The sequence below is a fragment of the Macrotis lagotis genome, chromosome X (genome assembly GCF_037893015.1).
Source record: "Macrotis lagotis isolate mMagLag1 chromosome X, bilby.v1.9.chrom.fasta, whole genome shotgun sequence".
NCBI classification, from domain to species: Eukaryota; Metazoa; Chordata; class Mammalia; order Peramelemorphia; family Peramelidae; genus Macrotis; species Macrotis lagotis.
Window position 1 is genome coordinate 564,385,864 of NC_133666.1, and position 24,974 is coordinate 564,410,837.

At 35.7% G+C, this 24,974-nt stretch overlaps 1 protein-coding gene across 2 annotated transcripts in view; it reads right to left on the reverse strand.

Annotated features, from left to right (window-relative positions):
• Positions 1–24,974, reverse strand: part of ANGPT1 (angiopoietin 1) — a 327,983-nt gene that overhangs the window by 133,789 nt on the left and 169,220 nt on the right. For both annotated transcript variants that reach the window (XM_074201075.1, XM_074201074.1), the window contains exon 3: positions 14,179–14,300. In XM_074201075.1, coding sequence (XP_074057176.1) covers positions 14,179–14,300 — 122 coding nt within the window. The remainder of the gene's footprint in view (positions 1–14,178; positions 14,301–24,974) is intronic.

Below are 24,974 nucleotides of genomic sequence, written 5' to 3' on the forward strand. Positions count from 1 at the left end.
ATTATATCAATAGATACTAAAAAAGCTTTTGTCAAAATACAACACCCATTCCTACTAAAAACACTAGAGTATAGGAATAAATGGACTGTTCCTTAGAATAATAAGCATTATCTATCTGAAACTATCAACAAGCATTATATTCAATGGGGAGAAGCTAGAGCCATTTCCAATAAGATCAGGGTTGAAACAAGGATGCCCATTATCACCACTATTATTCAATATCATACTAGAAATGTTAGTTTCAGCAATTAGAGAAGAAAAAGAAATTGAAGGAATTAGAACTGGGAAGGAAGAGACAAAACTCTCACTCTTTGCAGATGACATGATAGTATACCTAGACAACCCCGAGAAATCATCCAAAAAACTACTGGAAACAACTAGCAATTTTAGCAAAGTTTCAGGATATAAAATAAACCCTAATAAATGCTCAACTTTTCCATATACATATATATATGTATATATATATATATATACATATATATATATATATTTCTAGCAAGATACAGCAGGAAGAACTAGAAAGAGAAATCCCATTCAAAGTAACCTCAGACAATATAAAATACCTGGGAGTCTATTTGCCAAGGCAGACTCAGAAACTTTTTTTAAGGTTTTTGCAAGGCAAATGGGGTTAAGTGGCTTGCCCAAGGTGACACAGCTAGGTAGTTATTAAGTGTCTGAGGCTGGATTTGAACTCAGGGACTCCTGACTCCAGGGCTGGTGCTCTATCTACTGCCCCACCTAGCCACCCCTCAGAAACTTTATAAAAACAATTATAAAACACTTCTCACACAAATTAAATCAGATTTAAATAAATGGGCAAACATCAACTGCTCATGGATAGGTCGAGCTAACATAATAAAAATGACAATTCTACCAAAACTAAACTACCTGTTTAGTACCCTACCAATCAAAATTCCAAAAAATTACTTTAATGAGTTAGAAAAAGTTGTAAGTAAATTCATATAGAGAAATAAAAAGTCAAGAATTTCCAGGGATTTAATCAAAAAAGTGCAAAGGAAGGTACCTTAGTCCTACCTGATCTAAAATTATATTATAAAGCATTAGTCATCAAAACTGTCCAATATTGGCTAAGAAATAGAATGGTGGACCAGTGGCATAGACTAGGTACAATAGCAGGACATGATCATAGTAATCTGCTGTTTAATAAACACAAAGAGCACAAAGAGTCCAGCTTTGGGGATAAAAACTCTCTCTTTGATTAAAACTGCTGGGAAAATTGGAAGTTAGTATGGAAGAAACTTAGATTAGACCAACACCTCACACCCCATACCAAATGAATACAGGATTTAGACATTAAAAAATAATATTATAAGCAAACTAGAAGATCAAGGACTAGTTTACCTGTCAGATCTATGGAAAGGGAAGCAGTTTATGACTAAGGAAGAGATGGACAACATCACTAAAACAAACTAGATGAATTCAATTACATTAAATTTAAAAACTTTTGTACAGACAAAACCACTGTAACCAAGATCAAAAGAAATGTAGTAAACTGGGAGACAACAAAGGGCTCATTTCTAAAACATACAGAGAACTGAATAAAATTTTTAAAAAAAGCCATTCCCCAATTGATAAATGGTCAAAGGATATGCAAAGGCAATTTACAGATAAGGAGATCAAAGCAATCCATAGTCATATGAAAAATTGCTCTAAATAATTACTTATTAAAGAAATGCGACTTAAGGCTTTTCTGAGCTACCACCTCACTCCTCTCAGACTAGCCAATATGATCAGAAATGATAATGATCAATGTTGGAAGGGTTGTAGGAAATCTGGGACACTATTACATTGTTGGTGGAGCTGTGAACTCATCCAACCTTTCTGGAGAGAAATGTGGAACTATGCCCAAAGGGCAACAAAAATGAGCATACCCTTTGATCCAGCAATACCACTACTGGGTCTATACCCTGAAGAGATAATGAAAAAGGGCAAAAATATCACTTGTACAAAAGCAGCCCTGTTTGTGGTGACAAAGAATTGGAAATTAAGTAAATACCTTTCAATTGGGGAATGTCTTAGCAAACTGTGGTATATGTATGTCATGGAACACTATTGTTCTATTAGAAACCAGGAGGGATGGGAATTCATGGATGTCTGGAGGGATTTGCATGAACTGATGCTGAGTGAGATGAGCAGAACCATAAAAACACTGTACACCCTAACAGCAACATGGGAATGATGTTCGACCTTGATGGACTTGCTCATTCCATCAGTGCAACAATCAGGGACAATTTGGGACTGTCTACAATGGGCTGTCTGCAAATGAAGGAGAGTGCCATCTGTATCCATAGAAAGAACTATAGAGTTTGAACAAAGACCAAGGACTATTACCTTTAATTTAGAAAAAAAACTGATATCTTATTGTTTGTTCTTTATACTTTATGTTTCTTCCTTAAGTATATGCTTTCTCTCTCATCATATTCAATTTGTATCAATGTATACCATGGAAACAATGTAAAGACTGGCAAATTGCCTTCTGTGGGGGGTGGGGGGAGGAAAGTAAGATTAGGGGAAAAATTGTAAAACTCAAAATAAATAAAATCTTTTTTAAAAAACTCCAAATTCTTTGACCTCTTCATTCTGTAAAATTATAATAGCTAAATTTGGTGCTAAATAAGCAATATGAGGACATACTTTCCTGCCTTCTTTGCAGAGGCAAGAGAGCATGGGTATAGAAAAATTATATAAAATGTCAGGCCCTCCCTATCATGGCTAAAATAGTAACAATAACTCACATTTGTTTAGTACCTTACAAAATATATTTTCTATACATTATTTAATGATCATAATATTGCACTGAAATAGACATTGGAAGTAGCAGGAAAGAAAATTTAAAAATTATTGGACTACATGAAAGCCATGATTAAAAAAAAGAGGCTCTTGGAAGAAATTGTCAAGGAAAATTGCCCTGCTATTCTAGAACCATAACAGAAAATTTGTTCTTCAAAGGCAAAATTCAAGAGAAAAATAAAAAGGTAAACATGAAATGGAAATCATAAGGTACTTAATGATGTTGCACTGTTTATATTCCTGCCTGGGAAGATGATTTGATAATTCAAGGAACTTCTTGATTTATTTGGGCAGTTTAGGGGAGTATAGTCAAGATACAAATGGGAGATACTATGGAGGGATAACATATTTAAAAAGAAGTTAAGAGGTCAGAGAGACATATACTAGGAGAAAGGGAAAGAGGGAAATAAAATGGGGAAATTATTTCACTCAAAAGAGGCAAAGAAAAGCTTTTGCAGTAGAGTGGAAGGGGTGGGGGAAGAGAGGGAATAACATACACAACCATTTGGGTATAGAAATATATCTTACCCTACAGGAATATAGGAGGGGAAGAGGATGGGAGAAAGGGGTGGGGGTGAAAGAAGAGAAGGTAGACTGTGGGAGGGGGTAGTCAGAAGCAAAACACTTTTGAGAAGGGACAGTCAAAAGAATATAATTAATGGTTGTGGAGAGGAGAATAGTATGCAGGGAAATACAGTTAATAATAATAACTGGGAAAAATTAATTGAAACAAGTTTCTTTGGTAAAGGTTTCATTTCTCAAACATATAGAATTAACTCAAATTTATTAAAATAAGAATCATTGCCCAGTTGAAAGATGATCAAAAGATATGAACAGTTTTCAGATGAGGTTATAAATACTATCTAGGTCCATTGTAAAGAAAAAAGTTCTAGTTCATTATTGATTGTAGAAATGCAAATTAGGACATTTTTCAGGTACTACCTATATGTATTGGATTAGCTAATAGGAAGGGAAAGGGATAATTGTTGAAGGGGATTTAGGGAAAATGAGACATTAATGAACTGTTGGAGGGTTTGTCAAATGATTTAACCATTTTGTATAGCAACTTCGAACTATGCCCAAAGAGCTATAAACCATACCTTCCCTTTGATCTAGAAATGCCATTACTATGTCTATATTCCAGAAGAGATGAAAAACACCTATAAATAAAAGGATATTTATAGCAGTTCTTTTCCGGTGGCAAGGAATTGGAAATTGAGAGATGTCCATTAGTTGTGAAATGGCTGAATAAGCTGTAGTATGTGATTATAAGACATGATGAACACCTGGAAATATTTACATGAGCAGAAGAAATGTGAAATGTATACAATGTAACAGCAATATTATAGGATGATCAGCTGTGAATGATTTAACTTTTCTCAGCAGTGACCCAAGACAACTCTAAACAATCAATGATAAAGAATCTGTCAGAGAGTTGATATCTGAATACAAATTGAAGCATATTTTTTAACTTTATTTTTCTTGAGATTTCTTTTTTGTGTTTGGGAGGCTACATTTTCTATCACGGTATGAATATTATGGAAATGTTTTGCATGACTACATATTTTTAACTTATATCCAACTATTCACTTTCTCAGTGAGGTGGGTTAGGGTGGGAGGAAGGGAAAGAATTCAGAAGCAAAATTTTTAAAATGAATGTTAAAATTTGTTTTTTACATACAATCAAAGAAAAATAAAATAAATTGAAAAATATAAGAAAAAGAAAAGTTCAAAACATAAGTTCCCAGTTTCTTATAAAAGACTCTTCTTCTTTGTATAGCAAAGCATTTGTTAATGATTGTTATATCCATAATAAAATTATTTTTAAAAGAGTTTTGTTATATTTTGACTAAAGAGAAACATCTATATGAATAATTATTAAAATATTGTCTGGGGATTCTGGTGGTCCATAAGAACTGAGAGTTATCTCATAATTATATAAAAGATTTTAAATATTTTATTTTCAGCATACATAATTTATGACATTGAACGCAGACAAAACTAATTGGTTTCTCAGGGGAATGTCAATATTTCATTGAATTTGTTTAAGTGTTTTTTTTTGTCTGATAAGTGGCACTGGAACAGGTTATTCTCATGATTTTTTTGCCATTCCCCCTGTTGCCCCATGAAGTTTATGGTAAACTTTTAATATATATTGCCTCTGGCTATGAGTGTCAGCTTATTTGTTTGGTTGTTTTTTGTATATGTCCTTTGTTTTTGGAAATTTAATTATCCATGACTTGTTATAATTTGTTTTTAAGCTGGGCAGTAACATGGCTCATCATATTCACATAATGTCCCCTTCTCTGATATTTAATGAAATGTGTATCAAGCAAAAACTTAGCAGTACAATATCAATAGCTCACTCACACATAACAATACATAAATGGTCACATCTTTCATTTTTCCACTATTCACAAGTGTACATATTCAAAAACTGAAATTTCCTTATCTAATAAAATTTTGTTGAGTTTCCATCTCTCCCTCTGCCTTCCCTTATTAAACTCTTCTTTTCATTTGTATCATGACCTCCAATTCCTCAATGGCTCAGTGCTTTCTCAGTCTATCACTCCTGTACTAGCCATTCTCTGCCTTCTCTGTCTTGATGTCTTAGAGAATCTAAACTAAAATTTATGATACACAACCTCTGCCCTCACTGAGGCTAGGCAATCTTTTCAATTTTTTTGTGTTAACTCACTATATCACTTTCCACAGCAGCTCTTCCAAATCTTTTCATCCTTCTTCAAACTTTCCCACCATCCCTTTAACTGAAAATGTTGCCTCATATTTTGCTGAAAAATATTGAAACCATTGACTGAGAGCTATCTCTGCTTCCCTTCCCCTCATATCATGCCTTCTTCCTCTAAGTCACATTTCACCCTGTGCTTTGCCATAGCAAACCACATCTACTTGCACAAATAATTCTATTACTATACATGGCATTTTATCTTATCTCTTTCAGCAAATTGCCCTCTCTGTTGTCTCCTCTTCTTTTCAATCCCCTTCCCTATTGCTTACAAACACATCCATGTCACCCTCATTCTCAAAAAACTGTCACTTGATCATTCTATTCCCTATATATTTTTAATTCTAGAGTCCTTTGTGGTTAAACTTGAGAAAGTTATTTACAATAGGTTAGCTTCACTTTCTTTCCTTTAAACTCTCTTAATTCCCCACAATACAACTTTCAACATCATCTTTATATCAAAACTGCTCTCTCCAGAGTTTCTTCACTCTTTCTTCTCTATACAACTTCTAATACAACTTCTTAATCTCATCAGCTTCTATGGATTTAATTACCACCTCTAGGCTGACAATTCTCCAAGCTATCTATTTTGTTACTACTAACTTGAAAGCTTGCATCTCCAATTGCCTTTTGAATATCCCGAATTGAATGTCCAGTAGACATATTATAACTCAATATATCCTAAATTATACTTATTATTTTCTCACCTACACCATGACCCCCAATTTCCTGATGAGGGCACAGTCATCCTTCTAGTGTCCAAGGCTCCACTCTCTATTCCTTCTTATCTCTCATTCCCAACATTCGATCTTTTAACAAACCTTGACTTTACCTTTGCAATATCTCCCTAATTGGCACCCTCTTCTCCTCTGACACTAAAACTGCTCATCTGCAGACTTCATCAACTCATGACTGGACTATTGCAATAGGTTGCTAGTTTGTCTGCCTGGGACAATATTTGTGAAGTGTTTTGCAAAATTTAAAAGTACTATAAAAATTCTAGAAATTTATAATGAATAAATATTAATATTATTATTAACATTATTATTATATACCTTAAACTTTGAGGACTTCAAAAAAAGTAGCAAAGAATAGTGAAGACTGTTGGATGTGGAATCAGAATATTTAGGTTCTAAATCTAAAACCACCCTTGCTGTGTGTCCTTAGGTAAATTATGCTTTCTCAGTGATGATATAGGTATGATAATAATATTTTTATTACCTACCTTACAGGGTTATTGTGATAATGGGATAATAACCATAAAATTCTATGAAAAAATCATCATAAATCATTTTAAATCAATGAGCAACAAGCTTCATTTTATCTGAGAAAAATGAGGCACATAAATGCATGGTACTTTATTAAATTATTTTGAATTCAAATCAAAAAAAATTTTTTGGTGTCTCATCTCATCAAAAAGTCAATGTAACCATTATTTTGGTGAACTAAATACTATTATTTTTTTCTACTGTCAGTTCTATTTAATATAATGACGTTATTACTTTCCCTATTTCATTACAGGAGGACACCATTCTTCAGCATTTTCTGTAATGGAACAAAAGAGAATCCACTTGCCTCCTCCTCTCAGCTATCATCAAGTTGCACCTGGAGAATCATTTTATAGTTATTGCAGCTACATTTATGACACCAGTAGCCAGAATTTTTTATGCAGATGTACTGCAGTACTTGAACAAGGCAATCACTTGGGCAGATCATAGGAGAATATGGATGAATCAGAATGGCAGTCTGCACTAATTTTTAATTAATCTTATACAAGTGTCATTTTCCTAATACTGACTTTATATTTAAAGTTTGATAAGAAATAATGAACAGCATGCATATGGGAAAGCAATGTCACTTCCTTTGTAAATCCAAAGAGACATGTAAAGTTTTTAAGAACTTAAGTTATTTTCCTCCTAATTTAACAAATGGAAATTTCAAAGAAACACTTTTAAATTTCTTTTAAAGATCATCAGTGAAAGCTATACAAAAATGTTCTGGGTTGCCCCAGAAGGTGATGGATTTCACCTTACTGTAGGTCTTCAGCATGATCATTTACTGAAGATGTTATTGAAAGGAGTCTTGGTTTGAGTACCATTTGGATCACATGAGCTCTGCATTTCTTCCACCTCTGATATTCTGTGATCCCTTTGGTTGAAATAGCAATTGGAATCAAAGACAGATCTCAAGTTTAAAAACTCAACCCTGACTGCCTAACTTATTCCTTCACTGAATAGATAAAGTAATATCTAATCAATATAATGACTTTGTATCCTGGCTGCATTTTAGTCCCAGGCAAGAATAGCTTTGTATATAGAATCATACACCACTGGAGCTGGTCAGTGATGATGTTTGTCCTTCATTCTCAAAGAAGACCATGACATCAGGGAGGTGTTGCCATGACAAGCACATGAATTGAATTTGACTGAGGGGGTCCTGCGCTAAATCACCAGTCTCACTTTCTCCTTCCAGAGTCATCTGAGACCAGTGACCATATATGAAGCAGAACAACTGGAGATGGCCCTGGATTCCAGGCAATCAGGGCTAAGTGACTTGCCCAGTCACACAATAAGTAAATATCTGAGGCTGAATTTGAACTCAGGTCCTGCTGACTTCAGAGTCACCGCTCTACCCACTGAGTCATCTAGTTAGTCAGTAGATGCTACTGAATCATTGATAGGTAAGACTGTATGTATTCCCCTAGTCCTTGTATATGAATACACTAGTAAAATATACATCTTTCTAATTCAATCAAGGGCTTGGTTGTACAATTTCAATTTTGGAGGCCAAATACTTCCCCAGAATATAACAGGCAAGTGGCTTTTGGGGAGAAGTCAAAGAAATTGAGACTGAAACTATAGCATGGAGAAAAACATTTCAGAAAGGCAAGTTAAGAATTTCTCAATGATATTCCAGGATGCTAATAAAGAAATGAATGAGTAAATGCTGCAAAGTTTTAACTCAAAGTATTAGCTCAGACCTTTTGGGAAAGAAAGATTAAATCTAACAAGACCAGAAATCCATTTTCAGTCTGACAAGTGATGCATTTTATTTGTCAGGATGTAAATCAGCAGGATAGCTCAGCATGAAAGGACTGTACAACTTCATACATAAAATACTCCTCCTCTTTTTTCCAAAGAGGTGACACTCCACATGGGGGCTGTTGTACTAGCTCCCAGACAAGACCAAACTGTTCTAAAAGGTGATGAAGTAGCAAACCCATAGATACCACCCCCTCACATTCCTGTGGGAGGAAGCAATGCTTAATTTAGATAATCCTTTTTGCCAACTTTATTAACTGATCCAGACCAGACCTGGCAGATTAAAGGAGAGCTGTGCTTAATTTCTGAGACTTTTTTTTAAAGAAATGATGTCTTATCACATTTGGGGGATTAAGATTAGTTGAAGAAGTTGGGGGAGGAAATTATCAAGAAACGACTAAAAAAGTTAAAACATTCTGGTGATTGACATTGGTTTCCAATCCATTAAAATGGGGAAAGTTCATGACTATTCTAGGTTGTACTTGGCTGGTATTCTTGTAATTCCATTGTAGTTTTAAAAATGATGATAATGATATTGGAAATGCATGTTGTATATTACAAACAGGCAAGTTTTGACTATCTGGATTAGACAATGTTTTTCCAAGTGTGATGCATGAAAGAAATACACCTCAGAATGAGAAGTACTATTCTGCCAAAGCCCTATTATACACATATGGACATAGGCAGACAGATGGGTCAATAGATACAACAGATAGACATAACAAAGCAGTTAGGTGCATCAAATGACTATGAAAAGCTGCCAAAAAATCATCCAGACATGATGGGGAATTTGAGGGTCAAGGGTATTAGAGGAAGAGAGGGGACAGTGTATAGGCATGTTACTGAAAGTACATGGGATTTATATGAACATCGACTTCTACTTAAAGCCACAATAATCTACTACATTACTTCATAGTTGCATTTAAAATTCACTTCAAAAGAAAGGGTTATAATAAAATTCATTTCAATTTTTGAAGGAAAAAACTTATTAGCAGCTGATAAAATATTTTACATTTTATATGCAATTTTTTAAAGATTAGCCTGAAAAGAAAATTTCCTGAGGGACAAGTCTGTCATTGACAAAATCCTTATTAGTCATTTAGGTATGACAAATATTGAAATCATTATGGTGTTAGGTCAAAGACACTGCAAATGTTGCAGAAGCGATTATTTGTTTTAGGGAAACATTTGTTTCTTAACCAACAACAAAATCATTTTAAAAACCTTAGAATTCTCATTTATTTTTCACTAACTAGTAATATTACTGATGGGCAAATAATCCATCTAAAGTTGCACTCATTAGATCTTTATAATTTCTTTGTGAAGTTCTTTGTTATTGTTATTTGTCCTTTACTCTCAAAAAGGACTAATGACATCAGTAGGGTGAGGAATTGCAAGTGAAATGGCAAGCAGAGCTGAGCAAAGTCATCAGCCTCGCTCTGTCCTCCAGGTTCATCAGAGTACAGGGGCAGAATATAGGACAGAATAAATGCAATAGCTGTAGATGCAGTGGGAGACTTTGGCTTTTTTGAGCTAAGGTCTTTACCAGGTCTTCACTTTGTCTGAGGCAGCACCCATTTAGTAGTTAAAGACTAGGTAAGAATTGAGGTTAAAAGAAAGTCAACTTTGCCTTACTCTAGGAAGTAGATACTATAAGTTCTTATCATTTTATAGGTGAGGAAAGTAAACCCCAGAGAAGGTAAGTAACTTTACCTTGATTGATCAGTCATTAAGTGATGAAAATTGGATTTGAGCCTAAGTCACAGAGAATCTAAGTAACCCAGCATGATGATGTCATTGAAAAGTGTAAACAAAGCAGACTGAAAAATTAGAGCTAGAATGTAAATTATTTGTCATATTTGAGGTGGGGTTGGTACTAAGGAAAAAGGTAAATAAATATTTAACATTTTTGAGGTGGTGTTGCTACTAAAAGAAAAAAGTAAATAGATATTTTAAAAATCATTTTTAGATTTTTCAAGGGGAAGTACTCCTGCTCCAGGGATAGCTTTTTAACATGCCAAGTGTCCAGTGGAGACATAATAATAATGTTGAGGCTAAGAATAGTTATAGCTGGTATTTATAATACACATTGAAAATTACATAGTTTTTAATTTGCATTGATTCTCATTAAAATTTCAACAATTTTAAGGGGTAGATTCTATTATTTTCCCCATTTGCAGCTAAACAAAATGAGGCTCAGTTAAGTAAAATGCCAAGGATTATCCAGCTACTAATTCAAACTCAAGACAATATTTCAGAAACAGCAAAGTGACAAAAGTGGGTGGAATTCTGGGTCATGAGTCAAAAAGATCTGATTTCAAATCTAGTCTTAGTCATTCACTAATTATATGACCCAGGACATCACTTAACCTGGTTGGTTCAATTTTCCTATCTGTAAAAGGGGGATAATAAAAGAACCTACTTCTGAGTTGCTGAATCAAATGTGATAATATTTGTAAATCCTAACACAGTGCCTAGCATTTAGTTGATACTATATAAATTTTAACATTCTTCTTCTTATTATTTCCAAATCTAGTATTCAGTTTTTCAACTATGCTAAACTGCCTTTCAATACATGTGCTGAGAATATTTCAATCAAGAGATCAATAATTTAGTGAAAGGCTAGCTATTTGTCAAGGATAATAATTGTTGACAAATGGTTTACACCAGAAGTGTCAAATATGTGACCCACAGACCACATCTGGATCCCAGCATTTGCCAAGTGTAGCCTGAAGCAGATGAAAATGTCACTGGGTGATATTTAACAAAATAAAATTATAAAACACAGATAATGTTAACATGTGGTTGTCTGAGTCAATATGCAATGAACAGAGATTCTCAAGTATGGTTAAATGATCCCTGTTTCTGTTTAAATTTGGTACCACTGGTTTATTCTATCCCTACAATAAGAGGAAAAAGATAAAGGAGAAAAAGCCACTTTTCTTGTTCATTCAGGCATCACACGCATATTTTGAACTGTTCTCTGGAAGTGTAATTTTTAAAGAGATCTTTAGTTCCAGATCCCAATGCCCAACATGGAAAAAGGGAAATGCATCTTATGACAAAATTATCATTGGCTGTGTCAAGATTCTTTCTCCAAGATTTCTCTTCCCCTACTTGATACCATCCTCTCTAAGGTTACCTATTAGTTACTGTTTCTATTTGGATTTACATATAGGATCATGGATTTACAGCTGGAACAGACTTCAGAAGTCACCTGGTCCAAGTCCTACATTTTAAAAACGAGGAAACCAAATCCCAAAATGTTAGGTGACTTGTCCGAGGTCATAAAGTAAGCATAAAAGGTGTAATTTGAACCCATATCTTCTGGTTGAAGATTCATACAATTTCATTATATATTAAATTAAAATGCAAGCTCTCTGAACTTAGGTATTGCTTTTCCTTTTTCTTTCTACCTTCATTGCTTAGCTCAGTGGCTAACAAATAGTAAACCCTGAATAAATGTTGATGATTGAGTCTATATATATTATCACAGGCTAGTCAGTTAATATTTCTGAGCCTCAGTTTCTTTATCTGTAAATATGTATATAATATTATCTGCAATATTTCTCTATTACCTTTAAAATAAAATGTACAATCCTTTCTTTATTTTTAAAGCCCTCTCCAACTAGTTCCCTTCCTCCTTTTCAAGTGTTTTTTTTAAATTTTCTTTTGAAGTATATTTCATCATTCCTAGTCTATTTATTGTTCCTTTCACTAGATACTTCCCTTTCCTGACTCTGTGCACATTCAATAATTATATTCCCCCTTATTTGACATGTTCTCCTTCTTTACTTCCTCAGGGTGACTTTGGCTTTCTTCAGAATCCCAGATTCAAATGCTACTTTCTGAAAGAGACTCTTTTCAGTCACTGCCCATTCTTTACTGTCCTCCTGCTAGTCTCTTTCTTCTAAAGTTATTGAGATTAATGACCATTACTAGCCCTCCACCTACTCACTCATCCATCCACCACTTATACACTCATCCATCTATCCATCCATCTATCCATCCATCTGTCTATCTATCTATCTATCTATCTATCTATCTATCTATCTATCTATCTTTATCTTTTATGCAGTTGATTATCTTAAGGTGAGCTCTTTTTGCTTTTCTTTGAATTCCCATAACTTAACACAGTTTGGCACTGAGTAAACATATAATATTATTGTTTTTAATACTTATCTCACAGTATTCTTGGGAAGTTCAAATGAGATAGATAACTTATGCTAAGTGCTTTGTCAGCCTTAAAATGTGATATAAATGTCAGTTTTTGATAGTGGCTGTAATTGGCAGAGATGGGACCATATCTTCCAAGTATAAATTCAGTTCTCTTTCCATAGAATCACAATACCTTCTCATACAGAAAACACCAATTTATGCTATGCAGGTTTTATCTTCTCCATAGAAAGATTACTTCTTATTACAACTAAGTCTTAGTAGGAAACTAAACAACCCTGTTAAGATTTTTTCAAGATGAACAATTTAAAAGTTCCTTAATTACATATCCAAAGGAATTGCATTCTTTCTAGTACAGAAAACAAAGGGATAGCACATTGACAAAGAGTGAAAAACAGAACCAATCACCCAAATGCTATGAATGCCAAATTTTACAACTGAATTGTTTTCTGTTTATCTAAATATTTAAATTCCTAAAAGAAAGCGCATGTCACATTTCTACTATCAATAATCTTAAAAGTTAGAACAAAGAAAGCCTTTAATGATGTGGGATAGCATATAAACAACTAATTTATGGGAATAAAATATTTTTATCCATAGTTGCTATAAACAAAATTTCATAAAGAAATGATTTCAAAAATACAATGAAAAGCTGCCTTTCAGGGGGTAACATTAGATGTTAGAAAAATAATATTTGAAACCTGATGGGAACTGTGCCTTATTATGTGACTCGGTGCCACAAAAAGCATATCATCCAGCAATTTCTCTAGTTCTATCCTAGCTTCAAGCTACCATATTGATTCCAAAAAATATCTAAAAGGAATTAGATCTCAGCTTTCACACCTGTTTTGTTTTGATTTGTTTCCAATGTACTGTTCTAGAGACTGTCAATGATTTTAATGTCTCAATGCTTATAACTTCAAGTAATTTCCAACACAATCACATTTACAAAACTTTCTTCATACTCAAATAGGGGTAATACAATCATATAATACTCTAGAATTAACAAGGCATATCAAAACTACACAAGTCTGTCACCAAGTATTCTATGGTTCTCTAGTTCTTCCTTCTTCCTAAACACATAGCTTTTCCAGTGTAGTATATTGAGCCAATATAAAGAGCAAACCAGAAGCCTGGGTTCTCCTAGCATTAATCTATTATCTAAAGGTATCCTCAAAATAGTAGATAAGTAGGAATACTGTTTTGTAATTATTAGTAACAATTGGTGTCTTCCTACTTCAAAGATCCTTGGTCCTTTCTGTATTATGTTATTACTCAGTTATAAACCACAAATAGATAATTGTAGAAATAAAGTAATAGCAGCCATTTAGCAGTACAGTGATGAGTTCTCTAGAAGCAGAACCCAAAGGAAACTGTATTAGGAGTCTAACAATGTATCCTCACCTGTTTTTCTCGTGAATTTTTAGGATTTCATGTGTCTGTTGAAGCAGTTGTTTCTCTAGCTTGTAAGTTGATAATGAATTCTCCAACAGCTGAATTTCAAGTCGAGATGTTTGATTTAGAACCTTAAGAGATAAATGAAAACAATTCAAGAATTGAATATTTACAGAACAACAATAAAAATGTCAAAAATGATTTGGAGGTATTTTTTTTTCTGTTCTTTGTTGTGATGCTTGAAGGAGAAATCACAAAAAAAAGATAAATTTCTATTGGGGAATGCTTTAAATATCTCTTTAGCATTGGGTTTATTTTGGAATGGGATTGCAATTGAATGATAAAAAGAGAAAATAGAACTATCAAATCTATTTCAGTAATGATGGCAAAGAATGATGGTCAAAAGAATTATTATCCAAAACACACTTGGAAGATTTCCAAATACTTGACATATTTTGGATGCATGCCAAGTAGACCCATCAACAGTTATGTAAATAGAATTCCTGATACAGAATTCTCTTAAGGATGTTCCTTGGTTAAGATCTGAACTTTTTCTTGGTAATTTTCCACAAATTAGGGTAGAGAAACTAAAAGATTTCAGGATTTGTTCTAGGTCATAATTCTCATAATCACCATGTAGTTCCTTCTTAGATGTCAGTAATTTTCTATGCATTTATGGTCATATATGTTAAGAAGAAGAAAGAGTCTATGGTCATACAATAATAGGATAATAAGGTTCACATGGCTGACAAGTTTATTATTGAAATAGTTTTCTATATTGTAAATATATTTACTAAATTAAGCATGGATTTAATTTTAGTTTGTTTTTGTTTTGTTTTGTTTTTTTTACAAGGCAATGGGGTTAAGTGGCTTGCCCAAGGCCACACAGCTAGGTAATTATTAAGTCTCTGAGACTGGATTTGAACTCAGGTCATCCTGACTCCAGGGTCCATGCTCTATCCACTGCACCACTTAGCTGCCCCCATAGTGCCACCTAGCTACCTCCATCAGAATTTTGATTTCAGAGGAATAGTGAATATTCTGTAAAGGGTTGGAGGCAAGGTGGATCTTAAGATTACCAGACAAAACTCATTACCTCTTCCTAATTTGACTCTTTGACTCATTCCTTTCTATTCCAATTCAGACAGAATATCATTCAACTATTGAAATGATTTTCCTAAAGTTTGGCTCTGACCATATATCACTCCCTTACTCAATAAACTACAGAGGGTATTATTACCTCCAGGATCAAAAATAAACTCTATCATGAAAAGACACTCCTCAGTCAGTCTCATTTTAGTTTTCTAGTTTTTTTTTTCATTTTATTCCCCTTGATTCACTCAATAATTCTGCTTTACTTTGTTGTTTTCTTCCATATTCCATGCCCCTGTGTTGGTTGTTCCTTGTGCCTGCATTGTTCCTCTTCTTTAAGTTTTCCCTTACTTCCTTCGTGACTCAGTTCAGTTTTTTACCTTCTGTAAAGTAAGGTCAAGGAGGCTTTTCTGTCAAACTCTAGCTAGCAATGCTTTCTCCTCTATCCTAGGGAATCTACCTAGGATGTATCTTAGGCATCTGAGTTCTTGAATGACATGAAGTATTTTGTTTTTATTTCTATTTGTAGTTCTTACTGGAGTGTTTAGCACATATTAAATAAGTAATTATCAAATGCTTTTTGACTAACTGAAAAACCTTTTTGTGGGGGGGCGGGGCATTAAGGGAGAGTATTTTAATGCAGTGCAATTCAGCACAATTCAAAAAAATATTTATTTACCAAGCCATTATGCTAGGCACTAGTTATAAGAAGATGAAATAAGACAGATTCTGTCCTTAAGAAGATTAGTCTAGTTGGGTATGTATTTTGGGGAGGAGAGAGAAGAACCATATGGATTATTTATATCAGCCCTACCTGTTGTACAAAGATAAACATTTGAAAGTACATTTGAAAGTACAAAATGGACCAGCAATTTAAAGTTAAAGCATTAAGTGGGGCACTTGGCAAAACTGAGAAGGGGCTAGCTATACATTTGTGGGCAGAGACTTTATCTTGTTTTTGTTTTAAGCTCTCTCTATATAATAGTTTCTATACATCGTTGTTGCTGTTGCTAATAATTATCAGATATTTATTTACTGTGTGACCCTGGAGAAGTCACTTAACTCTGCCTCACTTTCTTCATCTATAAAATGAGCTGGAGAAGGAAATGACAAACATTCCTGTATCATTGTCAAGAAAAAACCTGAATGTAGTTCTAAAGTGTTGGACAAAATTATTTCAGCAACAGCAACTGAACAGCAGCAAAAAATATAACAGGTACAGTACCATCTGCTTTACAAATATCATATGGTTATCAAAATAGCCTTATGAGGTGTTCTCATTTCCAGTTAACATGTGGGAAAATAGAGTCAGACTGAAATTAAGTGAGTATTTACATTTGAGAGACTTGAACCAAGCTTATTTTAATCTGTTTTTGAATAATAATACTTCATAGGAGTGATTAGGATAAATCATTATGCATAGCAGTTCCTACATATAGAATTCTTTTATATTAAAACACCATGGATTTTTTTTTACTTTCTTTTTTTATTCACTTTTTTCATTCTTTATTCTCATTTTGTACAAATCTTTTTTTTACATTAATAAAATATACTTGTTTACAAGTAAACAAAATACCCCTCCCCCATGAATATAGATAGACTTGCTTGGGTGAAAAAGTAAAGGAGAGAGAAAAAAATTAAAATTAAAAAAAAATAATAGTAATAATTGTAGGTATGGCCAGGTGGCGCAATGGACGAAGCACAAGCCCTGGAGCCACGAGCACCCGAGTCCATATCCAGCCTCATAAACCCAATAATCACCCAGCTGTGTGACATGCAAGCCACCCGATCCCCACTGCCCTGCAAAAACCAAAAAAGAAGAAAGAAAAAAAAAGACCCAAAATAAAATAAAATAGTAATAATAGTAGGGGTGGCTGGGTGGCAGACAGAGCATTAGCCCTTGAGCCAGGAGCACCTGGGTCCGAATCTGTCCTCAGACACCCAAAGATCCTTCTGCTATGTGGCTCCAGGCAGGCCACCCAGCCCCACTTGCCCTGCACCCTCCCCCAAATAATAATAACAACAAAAAATGTGCTTCAGTCTTTGTTCCAACACCATCAACTCTGTCGTGAGTGGATCACATTCTTTATGATAAGTCCATCACAAAAGTTACTTCTATATTTTTCCAACATTGCCATTGCTGATCACAACTCCCTCCTTTCTTATTTCTCCACTACCATGTACTATATTTTCTCTCTCCTTTCACTCTGACTCTGCTGTAGGGTCGCTGAGTGGCACAGCAGACAGATCCCTGGTCCTGGGGCCAATAAGCCCTGAGCCCCCATACCAGCCCTTAGGCCCAGAACCCACCTGGCCCTATGGTCCTGGGCAGGCCATCCAATCCCATCCCCTTGCAAGAAGTAAAAAAGAAAATGTGTTATATCTGAACACTGTCCCCCCATGGTCCATCCTCTCCTCCTTTATTCACATCCCCACCCCCTTCCCCCTGCTCCCCCCTCCTTCTTACTCCAGATGTCTATACCCCATTGAGTATATTTGTTGTTTCCTCTCCTAGCCATCTCTGATGAGAGGAAAGGTTCCCTCTTTCCCCCTTGCCTCCCCCCTTCCATATCATTGCAATAGCTCATTGTAATAAAAAAAAGTCTTATTATGTGAAATATCTTGGACTATTCCCCCTCTCCTTTTTCTTTCTCCCTTTCCATTTCCCTTTTTTTCCTATTGACTCCATTTTTACATCATATTTTATCTTCAAATTCAGCTTTCTCCTGTGCTTCAACTGTAAAAGCTCCCTCTACCTGCTCTATTAGCTGAGATGGTTCATATGAATATTATCAGTATCATTTTTCTATACATGCAGTTCTTCCTCATTAAGTCCCTCATATTTCCCCCCCTCTCCTCCAATCTCCATGCTTCACCTGAGTCCTGTATCTGAAGATCAAACCTTCTGTTCAGCTCTGGCCATTCCAAAAGGAACCTTTGAAATTCCCCTGGTTCATTGAAAGTCCATCTTTTTCCCTGGAAAAGGACATTCAGCCTTGCTGGGTAGTTCATTCTTGGCTGCATTCTAAGCTCTTTTGCCTTCCGGTATATTGTATTCCAAGCCCTGCGAGCTTCCAATGTAGATGCTGCTAAGTCCTGAGTGATCCTGACTGCAGCTCCATGATATTTGAACTGTGTCCTTCTGGCTGCTTGTAATATTTTCTCTTTGACTTGGGAGTTCTGGAACTTGGCTATAATGTTCCTAGGGGTTGGTTTTTTGGGATCTCTTTCTCGGGGGGATCGGTGGATTCTCTTCATTTCTATTTTGCCCTCTGCTTCTAGAATATCAGGGCAATTTTCCTGTAGTAATTCTTTGAAAATGATGTCAAGGCTCTTTTTCCTGATTATGACTTTCAGGTATTCCAATAATTTTCAAATTATCTTTCCTAAGTCTGTTTTCTATATCAATTGTTTTTTCAATGAGATATTTCACATTTTCTTCTAATTTTTCATTTTTTTGGTTTTGAAGTATTGATTCCTGATTTCTGGTAAATTCATCAATCTCCCTGAATTCTATTCTTTGTCTGAAGGATTTATTCTCCTCAGAGAGTTTTCTTATCTCTTTTTCCATCTGGCCTATTTTGCTTTCTAAAGCATTCTTCTCCTCAATAACTTTTTGAACTGTTTTATCCATTTGACCTAAGCTGGTTTATAGCATGCTATTTTCTTCAGCATTTTTTGGGATTTCCTTGACTAAGCTGCTGACTTCATTTTCATGTTTTTCCTGCATCTCTCTCCTTTCTTTGCCTAGTTTTTATTCCAACTCCCTCATTTGATTTTCAAAGTCTTTTTTTGAGCTCTATCATAGCCTGAGCCCAATTTCTGTTTTTCTTGGAGTCTTTAGATGCAGGAGCTTGTGCTTCTTCATCTTCAGACTGAGTATTTTGATCCTTCTTGGGCTCATTTGCAAAATATTTCTCAATGGTCTTCCTCTTATTTCTTTGCTTGTTCATTTTCCCAGCCTAAGCCTGTTTTTTTGGGGGGTGCTTCCTGAGCTTTTGGGTCACTCCCACAAGGGTCTCAGTGTGTGAGGCTCTGTCCTCCCTCCTGGTCTGTGAATAAGTGCCCCGCCACTGCCACGGGGCCGAGGTGGGGGGGCCTGTTGTTCTATGGGGGGGCCTAGACTGGGATCAGGATCTGAATGTGGTCAGAGCCCCAGAGTCCTGTTCCAGAGGCAGAGGACAGAGCTCTGCAGTCTCTCTCTCTCTCTCTTCACTCCCCTCCCTCAGCTCAATGGGCTCATGCCCTGGGGGCTCCTGCTTACTGGCTCTGCCTGCTTCTGTTTCCTGGATTTGGGCTGAGGAAAGACCAAGCTGCTTGCTGTATGCCCTGAGGGCTGGGCTCCACATGCTTGCTCTGGCCGAGGTCCCCCCGGCTGTTCCCCCACTTTGTGCAGGTGCTCCCCGGGGTGCAGCTCAGGAGACTCCCCCGCTGCTTTGAGCCACTGCTCCCAGCGCCCTGGGGCTGCCTCTGGGAGGCTGAAGTTCTTTGGCTCAGGTGGTCCGCCCCTCTGGCGGGCTGCACCTCGGACCCCGGGGAGCAGAGCCTTTCTGCTCTTTTCCAGGTTACCTTGAGTAGGAGAACTGCCTCACTAGGTCCCTTTGTGGGTTCTGTCTCTCAAAAGTTTAGTTAGAGTCCTTAGTTTATGAGTTTTTATCAGAGAGCTCCTAAGACTCGCCATCTTGGCTCCGCCCCCCTCAACACCATGGATTTATAACATGGTAGTTGACCAAAAGTCCAAGATACAGAATGCTAGCACTTATAATATACAGAAGGCAAAACTGAGGCTATTCAGAATAAAGTGATTTGCTCTTTGTAACATAGCTAGAAAATAAAAAAAAGCAAGGTTTTAATCTCAGGTCTTTTTTATTACATAGTCAAAATCTCTATGTTTGTCAAACTGAACAAATAAAAAGAAAAAAAAGTATTTTCCCAAAGAAAGTATGCTGATGTTACCTTTGAGAAGGGGGATATCTATTTAATGTGCTATTGAAAACCAAGGTCAGATTTTTCCTGATTTTTATTTTGAAACCTCAAAATTTGTATCACCTTGAGACATCTCCCTTCACTATTCTACAAGTAGAATTTTACTTCTCTAACTTCAGCCTTCAATCCCAGTTTAAATGCAAAAGCTAAGTATGGTCTGCAGGAAAGAGTATTGGATTTGGAGTCAAAGCACCTGAATTCCACTCTAGGCTTTACTACTTTACTACCTACACTTGGACAAATTGCTTTATCTCTCTCATTTTTCTCAAATGTAAAATTAATGGGCTTAAATTTGTATGATTTCTAAGGTCCCTACCAGTATAATATGTCACAGAAGTCATTTTTACTTAATATAAATAGAGGATCTGATATGTGATTTTTTAAAATGTGAGAGAGAGAGAGAGAATCAGTAGTGTGGGGGGTTGAGGGAAGTGGGGGAAAAGGAGGGAGGAAAGAGGGACATTAAGGAACATATCTACTGTAGGATTAAACTTTCTTACAGCTAAGTTTGTCATGTGCTCATTCTTATGGTCAAAGAGGACAGTTTATAGATAAAGTTGTCATCTTTGGATCTTGGGTTATTGGTTATGAGGGTAATGGAAAACCTAAACTTTCCTCCTTGTTATTACTGAGAGCAATTGGGATGGTGTAGGTCTGACAAGAAAAAGGATCTTCAAGTCCAGTAGTCCTTTATATGTTTATCTTCCAGGGGGAGTCCACTCAAGATAGCACTCTCAGTCTTGGGAGCATTATATATGGAACATTCTGGGACTCGGATGTCACTGGAATGTCAGAGTTTTGCTATAATCACAAACCATGATCAGAACCCTTCCAAAGGAGATCTAAATAAACTATGGGGTACCATTGAGTCAGGACTCCAGGAACCTGAGGGATAAGTGGGATCCACCAGGATAATTTAAAAAGAACAAAAAAATTAAGACCCTCTGACTTACAAGTATATATGTATTTTTATTTGTTTTTTTAATTATGGATTTATGGATTCCCATGAGTCATTTTAAGGTGATCTCTTTGAGGAGAGGTACTAACATTTTGTTCATTTTGTTTTAGCATCTAGCAGAGTAAATGGTTCATGATAAGATTAATATGTGTTTTGATGGATTGATTTGTACATTCCCTTAGAGCTAACCTATAGGTTTCCCCCTGAATATTTCGTGGACAAGGCAAGTGCTTCAATTTTACTGTTTTATTGCAGTTTGTTCTCCTGAAAGTACAAAATGGACCAGCAATTTAAAGTTAAAGCATTAAGTGGGGCACTTGGCAAAACTGAGAAGGGGATAGCTAGCCTTGGTTGGCTACTTTCTTGCCATTTGTTCTTAGTCCCTTCTGTTTAGCAGTGATCTAACTGTTCCTATTAAACTGACAGAACCCATTTCCTTCCGCATAAGGAACACACCCCAATATACATCATTGTTTAAAAAAAGTAGAGAGAATGTGGAACAAGCCCCCAAGGAACACTTTTTTTTTTACAAGCTTAAATTTTCCAAAACACATAAGACAGAGTAAAAAGAAGAGAGATGGGCATGAAACTTAAGATTCATGAACTTTCACATTTCAGTTCTGAATAAAGGGGGCAGCAAGAATGTCAGCCAGCTGACAAACACTCATTAAAGGTTTAATATGTGCCAAGCCCTAAGGATTGAAGGGAAGATATAAAAAAAAGCCCTTGTCCTCAAGGAGTTTACCTTCAATGGAGCAGATGACAAGCCAAAAAATATACAAGTAAAACGTACACAGTGAGAATGAAAGATACTGTGGAAGCTACTACAAAGACATTCTGCAGAAGTTTGAATCTGAACTGTCTTGAAGAAAGTTGGAGGAGCCAAGTGACAGAGGTGAGGGAGGAGACCATTCCAGGCTTGGAGAAAGAGCCAAAGCCAAGGCCCAGGGTCGAGACTAAATGACTAGAGAGCAGAAGGGCAAGAGGACAAGTGAAACCTACTTGTAGAGTACATAGAAAGGAATAAAGAGTAAGAAGTCTAGAAAGGGAGAGAGGGGTAAGTTGTGACAAGCCTGAAAGCTCAAATAGAATAGCTTTTATTTGACTAGAGATAATGGAGAGTTATTGGAATTTAGAGAGACAAAAAGACAGACACACACACACACGTAGAGAGACAGAGAGCGATACAGAGAGACAGAGGAACAGAGACATAGAGACAAAGAGAGAGTAGTAACAGAGTAACTCATAGAGTAACAGGGACAGATACACAGACACAGAGATAGAGATATAGTTATAGAGAGACAGAGAGAAGCAGAGAGAGACATGTGAGAAAGACAAACATACAGACACAGAAGGACTGAGACAGAGAGAGTGTGCATGTGTGTTTGCGAGTGTGTCATATTTATGCATATGCTTTAGGAAGATCATTTTGGCAACTAAAAGGAAAGATTGAAGTGGGGAAAGATTTAAGGCAGAGAGACCAATTAGAAGATTTTGCAATAGTTTAGAAAGGAAGTGTTGAGGTCTTGTAGGACAGGGGTGACTGTGGGAGTGAATAACAGGGGAGACACAGTTTAAAAGAGTTTTAATATAGAGAGAACAAAATTTGGCACCATATTGGAAATGTGGAGTAACTATATTTCCTTTTGATTCTCTGAAGGGTGTATTCAGTTTTAACAATCAATAAAAGAATATTGACATCAAGAGTTGATTGAGTAGTACAGTGGTAGAGTGTTGGATCTGGAGTCAGGAAAACACCCAGAAACTTAGTAGTTATGTGACCCTGGAAAGTCACTAAACCCTAACTGCTTCATTTTGAGGTCTCCCTATCTGAAAAATGAAATTAATAATAATAGAACTTACTTTGCAGAGTTGTTGTGAGAATGAAATAATATTGTAAAATGTTTAGTATAATTCTGATATATAGTAGGATCTGAATAAATATGGAAAATATGGAAAGACAAACATTTAATGTGTGGCTAACATATTTCAAGGATTGTTTTTGTTTTGTAACATTCCAAGGAACTCAAATAATTTTTTTTAAATACCTGTATTTTTCTTTTGATTTAAAAATATTTTTGCTGTTGTTTAGTCATTTTCAGTCATGTTTGACTCTTTGTGATCCCATTTGAGCTTTTCTTGGCAAAGATTCTGGAGTGGTATGTCATTCCTTCTCTAGCTCATTTTACAGATGAGGAAAATAGGCAAACAGGCTTAAGGGACTTGTCCAGGGACATACAAAGCTAGGCTCTGCATTTTATCTATCCACTGCATAACCTAGTTGCTCCTCTTGAAAATATTTATATTTTTTCACTCCAGGAGTAAAATAGGATCTTTTTTTTCTAGACAACTAAGGTGCTTGTTTTGTTTTATTTTGTTCTTACTATGCTAGTGTTACACAAGATGTAAAGACAAACATTGTCTCAAGTTCCCCATCACTATTAGGGCTTCAATAATTTTTCATTTATTAGCCTTTGATCTTCTCCATAATTTAATTATCCAATCAAATATAATTTAATGTCACATGAGGGGAGAAAATGGACAAATAGTCTCCAACTTCAAACAGTATGTCTATTGCACAATTAAACTGAGAAAAGTTGGCACCCACAACAAATCTAAAAGACTAAGAGGTAAAGGTCAGGAGGTAATGCATTCCCCAAATTAATAAATAAATGGTCAAAGGATATGAGCACAGTTTTCAGAAATAAGTCAAAAATATCTATAGTCAGATGAAGCAGTACTCTTAACCACTTCATATTAGAGAAATGAAAATTTAAACATCTCTGAGGTAACATCCAACACATATCAGATTGGCTAATATGACAAAAATTGAAAATGATAAATGCTGGCAAGGATGTGGGAAAATTAGGACATAGATGCAATGTTGGTGGAATTCTGAACTGATCCCACTATTCTGGAGAAAAATTTGGAACTATGCCCAAAGGAAAACTGAACTATGTAGATCCTTTGATCCATTATTAGGTCTGTATCCCAAAGAGGCCATAAAAAGAGAAAAAGGACCTACAAGTGCAAGAAGTATTTATAGCAGTCCTTGTAGTGATAGCAAAATATTGGAAACTGAGGTAATGCCCACCCCCTCAATTGGGGAATGTTGTGGTATGTGAATATAATGGAACATTACTGTACAATAAGGAATGATGAGCTCAGTGGTCTTAGAACAAAAAAACCTTTTCAATCTGGATTCAGCTAACCTTTCTAAGCTTATTCCACAATAGACACCTAAGTAGTAGTAAAGTGAATAGCATACTGTCCCTATAGTTAAGAAGGCTTGAGTCCATACAGTCTCAGAAATTTATTAGCTATATGACCCTGGGCAAGTTATTTAACCTTTTTGTACCTCAGTTTCCCTGTAAACTGGGAGTAATAATAGCATCTAACTTTCAGGATTCTTGTGAGGATGGAATGATTTTTGTAAACTTTAAGAATATGTATGTATGTAGGTAGGGTGGCTAGATGGCATAGTGGATAAAGCACTGGCCTTGGAGTCAGGAGTACCTGGGTTCAAATCCGATCTCAGACACTTAATAATTACCTATCTGCGTGGCCTTGGACAAGGCACTTAACTCCATTTGCCTAGCAAAAAACCTAAAAAAAAACAAAAATAGAATATGTATGTAGGGCAGCTAGGTAGTGCAGTGAATAGAGCAATGGCTGTGAGACCTTGGGCAAGTCACTTAACACCATTACCTGGACAAAAAACAGAATATATATGTTGATATAAGATATGTATAAATGTATAAAATAATAT